Source organism: Phaethon lepturus, unplaced genomic scaffold, assembly GCF_000687285.1.
Source record: "Phaethon lepturus isolate BGI_N335 unplaced genomic scaffold, ASM68728v1 scaffold22383, whole genome shotgun sequence".
NCBI classification, from domain to species: domain Eukaryota; kingdom Metazoa; phylum Chordata; class Aves; order Phaethontiformes; family Phaethontidae; genus Phaethon; species Phaethon lepturus.
In genome coordinates, this window is record NW_010530023.1 from 11,003 (window position 1) to 21,056 (window position 10,054).

At 58.4% G+C, this 10,054-nt stretch overlaps 1 protein-coding gene across 2 annotated transcripts; it reads right to left on the reverse strand.

Moving 5' to 3' along the window:
- Nucleotides 1-4,388: 4,388 nt before the first annotated feature.
- On the reverse strand, nucleotides 4,389-9,698 carry LOC104618521 (low density lipoprotein receptor adapter protein 1-like). Of its 2 annotated transcripts, XM_010284141.1 has the most exons (7): nucleotides 9,562-9,698; nucleotides 8,941-9,053; nucleotides 7,885-7,999; nucleotides 7,436-7,508; nucleotides 6,930-6,995; nucleotides 5,845-5,901; nucleotides 4,389-4,471 (listed from the first exon to the last, which is right to left on the reverse strand). In XM_010284141.1, exons 1-6 carry the CDS (start codon nucleotides 9,679-9,681, stop codon nucleotides 5,876-5,878), a joined length of 513 nt encoding a protein of 170 aa, XP_010282443.1. In that variant the 5' UTR covers nucleotides 9,682-9,698; the 3' UTR covers nucleotides 4,389-4,471; nucleotides 5,845-5,875. The 2 variants fall into 2 exon arrangements, with proteins under 2 accessions (XP_010282443.1, XP_010282444.1); XM_010284142.1 differs by lacking the exon at nucleotides 6,930-6,995.
- Between the last annotated feature and the right edge of the window lie 356 nt (nucleotides 9,699-10,054).

Below are 10,054 nucleotides of genomic sequence, written 5' to 3' on the forward strand. Positions count from 1 at the left end.
CGCCTGGCCGGCCTGCGGTGTGCCGCCAGGGCGGAGGGTGCCAGTAGGAGCCGTTCTGTGGGGTGGGCCTCACAGAGCTATGGGAGCAGGCAGTGCCGGGGCATGGCTGCGGCTTTGCCGTTTCCCTGGTAGGGCTCTGTCCTGACGCATTCAAGCTGTGTGCAGGGTTGCTGCCGGGCAGCCTGTGGGCAGCGTGGCACCGGTGCTGCCTGGAGGAGGTGATGTGGTGAGGCCGAGCAGGGTCTCCGCAGCCGCGGCAGGGTGTGTGCTGAAGAGCTCATCACTGCTCTGGGGACGACCCTGGCTTCAACAGCGTCGCATCCCGCTCCTGGCTCCTTCAGTCTTGTGGGGATATGGTCACTACTGATGCTCCCGCCCCTGGAGCGTGGCCTGCACCAGGTTGGCTGATGTGCCACAGACCCGTTGGAAAGGGCCCTGAACACCCAGAGCTGGTGGACCGCTGGCTTGCTGTTAACTGCCCCGTCTGCCTGCTCGTGTGAGGATGACATGAGGCTGGTGAAGAGGTGATGTCCAGCCTGTGCTTGTTTGCTCCCCGGCGTCTGCAGGCACCAGTCTGTCGCTGGCTACCCGCACTGCGCTGTGGCCCAGCCGAGGCCAGGCCCAGGCATGCCCTCTTGCTGCGGTAGGAGGGAGGGGGGTGATCCGAGGAGGCTCTCTGCTGCAGAGGCTGGTGCCCTGGCTGCTGCTCTCCCTCCGTGCTCTGCTCTGCGGCCCGTCAATGAGCTGGGGTGCTGGCTCTGCAGCCCTGGACTCGAGCATCACAGGATCCAGCGTCTTCCAGGAATAAACCTCCCAGAAAAGCACTTTCAGGACTCTTCCTTCCAGGTGCTGCTCATTTCCTACTGCAGGACGAGGTGGGGAAGGGACGGGATAAACAACTCCCTGTGGCAGGGTCTTTTCAATAAAAGCATCCTGGCTCAAAGGCAGCATTGTCCCTGCGGAGCTGCAAGTCTCTGTGTGTGTGTGCGCGCGCGCGTACATGTACAAGACTTCTTGAACTTGCGTGTAAGGCCCTTGGAAGGAGACCTGTTCTCGCAGGCTGTGCAAGAGCTGCAGGTCCTCTACAGTTGTCTTGCCCACCTCTCTGGCCGCCGAGGGAGTGCTGGTGCCAATGCTGGGCCATGTTATGCTGCTGGACAAGTTGCAGTTAAAGACTGTCCCGCTGAGGATGGCTTTCTCTACACAAACAAAACTGGCTGCAGAGAGCAAAGACACGCTGGCAGCCGGGACAGGAGGGAGGATGAGGCCAGATCCCAGCAGGCTGCTGGCAGGAGGGGGCTGTGCTGCTCCCTGGTAGGGTGAGGAGAGGGGTACCAGAGCAGCAAATGCACCACGGGGGGGTCCAAGTGCTGCTGTACTGTAATCTGGCCATAGCTCTAGAGAGACAAACCACATTGTTCTGCCAGCTAACTTGTTTTTTGGAGAGGTACATTAAAAAAATAAGGGCTGTCAAGGAAATAACAAGAGTTTTTAAAAAACTCTGGTGCCCTGGAAAATGTTTAGAGGTGCAATCCTGCAGGGTCAGAGCAGACGCATGCCTACCATCATGAGTTCTTTAACCAGACCAGAGGCACACACAACGAAACAAAGGAGCATGACTGTCCAGCAGAGTTGAGGGCCTGGGAGTGGCTCCAAAAAAATGCCAAAATGCAGTGGTTGTGGCCAGATAAAAAAGGAGACCAAAAGTCTGTCACATTAAATATAAAATGAGGGTGTCATGTTGAGGCAAAAAAGACATACTCCTCAAAAAAACAACCGAAACCACCACTGCTTTCTCAGACCATGACAGTGCAGGATGGCAGGGAGCTGCAGAGAGGAGTGCTGCAGAGGAAGGGCAAGTTGGACAAAGGTATTTTGTGAGGCACATACAAGCACACACCCTGCGAATGAGTCTGGAGGCACCAGCAGAGGACGGTGCAAACGCGTGAGGCGGTGCCAAGGCAGGGCAGGACACGCACACACCCTGCAGCATCAGCACAAGGAAGGGGCCGTGGGGCTCATGCGGAGCACTTCTGGCACACAAATCTAAGAGATGTTGGACAGTGTTAGCACATGCGTGGGTGTGGCGAGACCATTGCTAGCTTGTACATCACTAAAACAACAGACTTGGCCAAGGCGCTCGCACACACAAGGCTGAGATGGGGGAGCAGGGAAGCCGTTCACTCACTGCAGCAACAGCTGGTTAAAGGCAGGACAACGGCAGAACTAGCACCCATGAAGTCGTGCAAGAAGCCTTACAGGGCTGCAGTGTTCGGCAGAATCACAGCAAAGAGCACACCCCACGAGTCCCAGAGAGAGGCTGCTAAATGCTTGGAGTACTTTTGTCTGGAGAGGTGATAGCTGTCAGGCAGCAGGGTAGAGCCCGCTGCCCTCCCCAGCGGCAGGAGATGGTGAACAATCATTCACAGGCCAAGAGCAAAGCGTGAGTGAAGCAATCAGCATGTGCCAGCAGTAGCAGCAGCCTTTTCTGGCCCCTCAGCACTGCCTGCAGCACTCGGCTGTGGTATGGATGCATGGATGCCAGCATCCTGGTTCAATGTGTGGCAGGCAGCCACACTGATGGCTGTTCAACCCCCTCCACCACCAGGTCAGCCATCCCTCAGTGCTGGAAGATCAGGACTTGACGATGACCTGCTCACCCAAACCACCCCAATAACATCTACAGGTTGCTGTGTGCCCTCAGCTGTGGGAGGAAGGCGTAAGACCAGGACTCAACATGCAAAACCACAAGTGCGAAAAACAGTGCACAGCTCTTGCCTGACCTGCAGGGACACAATCCTCCGTGGAGTGCAAGCCTCTTGGGAAAAGGCACTTGCCAGGAGATCAGCTCTGCTGCCCCAGGCTGCACACAGTGAGTCCAGCCCAGCTGGGGCTGCCAGCGTCACCAGCCTCAGAAGGGACAGGGGGAGATGTGCCACAATGTGACAGGAACCCAGCAGCAAGGTCCTTGGCCAGAAAGCAGCTGCAAACTGTTACGTGCCAGCAGAAACACGGTGTCCTGCTGGCTGCAGCCTCCCATGCGCTGTCTGGGGAAGGAAACCAAGTGCATGGCTTACCCATGGCTCCAGACCACAGCCAGGCATGCAGCAGGGCAGAGGCACCCCAGAGCAGGCACACAGGTAGCTCGTGTCCCCCCTGGCCTCAGCACAGTCAGCTGCCAGTTCTCATCGGCACAGATGATGTTCACAGGTGCTCAAGATGCACCAGTCCAGCACAGCCTGGACCAGCTCCCCGCTAGATAACAAAGGCCAGCCCAGGCCCTGGCAGCCCTCAGCGCAGGGGCAATGGCTGCCTCAGGACCAGCAGCCGAGGAAGGCCTGGGAGCCCCAGAGCAGCTGCAGGCTCCACGAGCTCGGGGCACAGCCCAGGCCCTCACCACAGGCGAGGAAGCCTCACTGCAGGCAGAGCAGCAGAGACACAGTGCCTTGCACACGTGTGCACGGCCCCCCATCCAGCACTCGCACACAGATGACAACAGTAAAAAACTTGGTTTATTTCCCTATAAAGGCAGAGCTTTCCTTTAAAAACCAGCTCATTTCACTCATGAGAGGGCGTGGGGCTGAACTGCAGGGGCAAGGCCTTCCTCGCTCATTGCTCCAGGCCAAGAGCTATTGCTCCCTGAGGGTCACGCATGCTGACCAAGTCCTTCACCATCTCCAGGGGGCTGCTCAGCCTCAGCCGGTCCCCAGTTGCCCCCAGGAGGAACAAGGTGGGAGAAGCAAGCAAGGCAGGTCAGAGACAGTGCACTGGCTGCACCCCACAGGCTCACAGCCCGTGGGGTGGCTCTGCATGCCCTGGGAGTGGGCAGAGCGAGGAGCACCGGTCCACCAGCCCGAGCTGGGAGCGGGGAGCAGCTGCAGTTTCAGGCGATTCATGCAGACAGAGAGCAGGACGAGGAGCGGGTGTCGCAGTCTGTGTGCTGCATGGCAGCAGTGCCAGCAGACCCCGTGCCTGCTGGGCAGTGCTGGGGGCAGGCGCTGGCTGGCCTGGGGGCAGGCACAGGGTGAATCCTGAGTGGCTGGTCCATTGCTGCAGAGATTTGGCTTAGCCCAGGGGATTCTTGGGGCCAGCAGTCCTGGGGTCAGCTGTGGGGAGGTCTCCAACCCATCCCAGCCCTTTCCAGCTGTCTGGGGGTTGCCCCAAGCGGTAGCACAGTAGCTGTGCAGTAGGAGAGCTCACTCTGGGCACAAGAGGTGCTGACTCTGAAAAGCAAAAGAGAGGAAGACCCAGTCCATGAAGCATGCAGCTGGGAACCCAGCATGGCCCAGGAGGGGAAGCAGACCTCCCCAGATGAGCCATCAGCCCCCTCCCCTTACAGAGGACATGCTGGGGGCTGTGGCAAACCAGCACTGAAGGAAAGAACTTACCTGCTGGGCTGTGGGCTCCCCTCCCCAGCTCCTCCATGCTGCTTTGGAAGAGAACAGAGCACCCATCGTACCCCCAAGCAAAGCTTGCTGAGAGACGCAGCATGCTCATGACCCTGACAGCACAGGCACGGCACAGCAGTACGAGGCACTCGGAGTGCAGTAGTAGTGCAGTTTGGTAGCCCACTTGCTACCAAACCCTTTCCCCAGGCCAGCCTGTCCTGAGACTGCAAAGCCATCTCCTCTTCCCATCAGGAGGCCGCATGTACAAAGGGCTGCCATTTCACTGGGCCACATACCTAGCTCCAGCCTGTGCACGCACTGGTTGCCAGCTGACACCAGCTCAGGCTCAGCTCTGCACCACTGACAGACCCCAGCCAGGTGCCAGCTGCCGGGCACATGGAGAACGGCCACAGCAGAATGGGCCCCGTGCACCTACCACCGCAGGCACTTCTGCAAAGACCTACGGGTTAATCCTCTGCTGCTGGACTGGTACCATCAGCTGCTCCCAAACACAGGACAGACACCAGCAAGCTCAGTCCCAGGCCCCAGTCCATGCGTAAGTCAGCATGACCAGGCCTCCATCCTGGCGCAAGCCCCAGGGAAATCAGTGGGAGGAGAGCAACAACTCTGAGTCCCAACTGAGAAGCTTGTCACTAAAAGAAAGACATTGAGGTGCTGGAGCGTGTCCAGAGAAGGGCAGCGGAGCTGGGGAGGGGTCTGGAGCACAAGAGTGATGAGGAGTGGCTGAGGGAACTGGGGGTGTTTAGTCTGGAGAAGAGGCGGCTGAGGGGAGCCCTCATCGCTCTCTACAACTGCCTGAAAGGGGGTTGTGGTGGGGTGGGGGCTGGTCTCTTCTCCCAAAGAACCAGCGATAGGATGAGAGGAAATGGCCTCAAGTTGCACCAGGGGAGGTTTAGATTGGATATTGGGAAAAATTTCTTCACTGAGAGGGTGGTCAAGCCCAGGGAAGTGGTTGAGTCACCATGCCTGGAGGTATTTAAAGGATGAGTAGATGTGGCACGTAGGGACATGGTTTAGTGGTGGACTTGGCAGTGTTAGGTTTATGGTTGGACTCAATGACCTTAAAAGTCTTTTCCAACCTAAACGATTCTGTGATTCTAAGCATGTCTGGACAGGCTGGCCTCAGCAAAGAGTGGCAGAAACAGAACAAGTAACATCTCTGGGTACATCCTGAGGGACAGCATCTGTCCCCCACAGCTCTGCTGCAAAAGCTGAACTGCAATATCTGCCCCTCCACAGCTCAGCTCCCTGTTCACTCGACTTCTTAGCTGACAGAGGCAGAGGAAGTAGCAAGAAGCTTCCCCTTCCTCCCATGCAGATCTCCTCCATGCTCCCACCATGCCCATGATGCCAGCAACTCCCCTTGCATGGGGCACGGAGAAAGAAAGAAGACAGGTTTCACCAGAGAGATCTCTCAACACAAGCAGCAGCTCACCACCTACCCAGACAAGGTTTCATCAGCGTTGTCATCTTCCTCCTCCCCTTCCTCCTCCTGGCAAACAAACAAACAAACCAAACAAAAAACCCACCATGACACCTCACTGCCTGGGCAGGTCTCTCCCAGTGGGCTGCCCAGAGCCTGTACTGGAGCACCAGGCAGTCCCCAGCCCCTTCACAAGACAGTCACCCAGCAGGCATGGCACAGACAGTGGGTGCCTCCAGGCAGTGGGGGGATGTACGGCACCGGCAGAGCTGGGCTGCTGAAATCCTCAGGGCTCAGGCACACAGCCGCGCAAGGGGAGAGGCAGACCGTGGCTCTTCTCACATCCCCTCCAGCCAGCAGAGCACCAAACACAGGCTGTGAGCGGGGAACGAGCTGCCACGCTGAGCCAGCCGCTCTGCACACAGCGCACCTTGGCCCGGAGACTGGAGCAGCGTGAGCTCATCTGGCAGCCGCAAGGCCAGGCAGAGGACCACCCAGGAGCAGGCTATAAGCAAGGAGGACCCCAAGCCCTGCCAGGCTGGGCCAGTGCTGGAAGCATGAGGCCAAGGAGCAAGTGTCCAGAGGCTCCTGGGCAGGGACACAGCGACACGGGCAATGCTCCGATGGGCTCTAGACATGCAGTAGGTGTAGTGCAGGTGGGCAGGGCCGAGCCTTAGCCCAGGCTGGTACGATGGTGGCCAGACAAAGGCTCCTCTCCTTCAGAGGCAATGTCTCACCCCTAGCCATGGCACCAAGCATGCAGAGCAGGTCCCAGCTCCCTGTTTGACAGTGCCAGCAGAGCAGGGCTGAGAGCTGCTGGAATGCTGGGCCTGGCAGGAGAGCTCCTGGAGCAAACCCCTGAGGACCTGTGCCTGCCCTGTGAGCCCGACAGAGCACAGAGTGCCCCTCTTCACGTCAGGCCACCATGTGCGAGGGAGGCTGTGCAGATATCGACAGGGTCTTGGAAGGCCAGGAGGAGGGAGCGGCGTGTTACTCTTTCTGCTCTAGTGTGAGAGCCCTGGGCATGGGCCAGACTTGCACATACTGTACCCCAAACTGGTGTCTGAAGGGAGGGCTCCCCGGGGGGGCTGGCTCACTTGGTCTGCTGGGCTCACTGCTCTCCAAGACACATGAAGAGTGAAGGGGCTGTTCCTGCCTAGAGCCTGGGACAGGGCAAAAGCAGCAGAGTTAGTGCCTGCAACCTGGAGAAGGCCCAGCAGGGGATATACAGGCAGGACTGTGAGTGAGGGACAGGGACAGATACCCCTGCTGTGCTTAGGGGAGGGTGCAGACAAGGGTGGGGGATCACCACTCAGGGCAGGTACCAGAGGGCCCTGAGCTGTGCTACAGCTCAGCAATGCAGAAGAGTTCAGCATGGATAGCAGGGACACTCGCACCCCACGCCAGCCAGAGACAGGGCAGGTTCCCCAAGTGGGGCAGTGGCAGAGAACACAACAGCAGGGACAACACTCTCCCTGCTTGGTATGTTTCACCAGCCATGCAGTGAGCCATCTCTCTTTCACACAGCCCAAGGCAGGGTCCCACACTGGAGACCCCAATCCCAGGGCTAGGCAGAGGAACATGTCTGAGAAATTCCTCCTACCTGCATGTGCTGCTTCCCAGAGATCCAGTGCCATCTGGAAGGCCTGGGCCACAGTCAGAGTCACAGCCTGGGCCTGTGTACAAGAAAGAGGGAGAATGGCTGCTTCCACCCTGGGCCCTTAAGCCAGGACAACCCCACTGCCACAAGATCTGAGAGCACCCAGGCCTCCCTCGATGCCTCTCCCCGCAGAGCACACACACAGAAAGCCACAGTTCAATGCTGTGTCTGTCCACCTGCGTGGGCCAGCCATCCCCAAGAGGAGATCCCAGAGGAGCTGGAACAGAAGAACCTCCTTTCACTCGCCTCTGCAGTGTGTGAGCATGCATGCGCTCCCTGGCTCCATCTCTGCTGAGGTGCAGAGAGGTAAGGGCCTTCTCTGACAAGGGAGAAGGAAGGGCCTTGCTCCCCCCCTTACCTCATGGAGCCAAGAGCAGAAGGGAAGTGCTTACAATCTTCTTCTTGGGTGAGAGGAAGGCATGGCACTCCAGTGCCCCGCTCTCCTGGCTCTGGGCAACGTAAGCGAAGACTTTGTTCTGTAGCTTGTCTGTTGTGCAGTAGGAGATCCTGCAGGCAGAGAAGAGCTGCTCAGGGCAATAAGGGTCCCCCAGCACAGGTCTTCTGCTGTGCTTCCAGCACACCAACAAGCAGTGCTGACAGCCTGAGGCTTTTGTCTGCCTCAGATGATCAGGCAGCCTAACCCCACAGCAAGGCCAGAGGCTGCCTGGTACCTACAGCTAGTGAGAGACCACTGCATCCACAGGCATGCCCTCCTGCGCTGCCCCAGCGTGCTCCTCAGTCCTCTGATGCCCAGTTCAACCCCATGTATGAACTCAAGCACTGAGACAAAAGGGTGGGTGATTGCCTCCAATGACACAACTGGATGCCAGGCAGTAGGACGATCTGCCTTGGCACATCAGCTCTGGTGCCAAGACCCAAACATTTTGCACCAAGGAGATGTCATGTCTCTGCTTCCCATCTAGCCACCACCCTGCAGCCATGCTCCTCTCACACCCACCACCCAGAGACACACAACCCAGCCAAAGCACAGCTGGCAGCAGTAAAAAAAAAACACCTTGCATCAGCTCTCTCAGCAACTGCCTTTATTTAGCCAGCCCAAGCAAGCTGCGGTCCATGGCACCCTCATCCCATTGCAGCCAGAAGGGCAGTCCTGTGTCAGTGGAGAGGGCCAGGCGTGCAGTCCTGCCCTAGCTGGGGGGCTTTCCAGCCATCAGCCTCGACATCCTGCTTGAATGCCAGAAGAGACAAGCAGGGCCCAGGGAAAAACAGACGGACTGACGCAGAACTCAAGGCCACCCAGGATGTTGCCTGCATTGAGCCCCAGGCAGTGCTGTGGGGCACAGCAGGGAGAGGGCATAGGCCTAAGGGTGACCTAAGCTTGAAGGTACCACTGACGGGAGGCCCAGCCCTCCATGGCTGCTCAGGATCCCATCAGTCTCCAGCTGGCTGCTGGGGAACACTCAGGCCCTCCCACACACCATGCCCACCTGTAGATGGAGATGTTCTCAACCATCTCCTTTGTGTCTGCATCCTGCAGCGAGATGCCCCTTGGAGACACTGTCAGAATCACCTTCTGGAACTTGCGAGCTCCCACCCGTGCCTGGCAGTAGGGAGACACCAGACATCTCTGCAAATCAGGCAAGGGTCTTCACCTCCCCTCACTGGCAGGAGTCCCCCAGACTCTGTACAGAGTGCCACCCACTTGGACCCTTGCTGCAAAGGCTCCTGCGCAGAGCCTGGAGATCGGGCGTGCCCTGCATAGAACACCCCGGAATCCATTCACACTACTGCCATGCATGCAGGAGAAGACAGACCCCACCCTCCCCGATACTCCACCCTCCTCTCTATGCTGTGACAGGCGCAGCTCTGCTCCTAGCTGCATTCCCGGTGTGGGAGCAGGCAGCGGTGGCTGTCCTGCAAGAAGACAGAGCTTCCCTCACAGCACACAGGCCAGCCAGCCTCCCGCACACCACCCTCCTCTTGGGAACAGCACGGTCCCTCGCTGGGGTTCAGGGCTGGGACATGGACACTTCCCAAAGTCCAAGGGCTGTGCTTTGAATCGGCTCTTCTCCACCCCGGCACCGCCGGGCCCCAGGGCCAGCTCTCACCGTGGCAACGATCCGGCGGATGGCAGCAGCAGCCATGTCTTCGCCTTTGGGTTTTTCTACCAGCGTCATGCCTAAATACTTGAGTGTGAAGCACATCCCCTCAAGCAGCGGCTCCTGCATGTCAGCCCAGCTCTCAGGAAGCTCTGCAAAGACAAAATCCCTTAGCAGTGTAAGCCACATGCCAGCGGCCCCGTGGCTAGTCGCAGCAGAGCCCCCCCACCCTCATGGAATCATAGAATGTTTGGGTTGGAAGGGACCATCAGAGGCCATCTAGTCCCACCCCTGCAGTGAGCAGGGACATCTTTACCCAGAGCAGGTTGCTCAGAGCCCTGTCCAGCCTGACCTGGGGTGTTTCCAGGGATGGGGCATCCACCACCTCTCTGGGCAACCTGGACTAGGGCTTCACCACCCTCGTTGGGAAAAATTTCTTCCTTCCATCTAGTCTGAATCTGCCCTCTTTTAGTTGAAAACCATTACCCCTTGTCCGGTCGCT

Bases quoted from the DNA above. Each gene is read 5' to 3' on its own strand.
- LOC104618521 (XM_010284141.1), bottom strand. From the start codon at position 9,681: ATGCAGGAGCCGCTGCTTGAGGGGATGTGCTTCACACTCAAGTATTTA. The intron at 7,509-7,884 runs GTAAGCACTTCC...TCTTGTACACAG, and splicing joins TCTCACCCAAGAAGAAGATT to GCCCAGGCTGTGACTCTGAC. The intron at 6,996-7,435 runs GTAGGAGGAATT...GCCCTGTCCCAG, and splicing joins CTGGGAAGCAGCACATGCAG to GCTCTAGGCAGGAACAGCCC.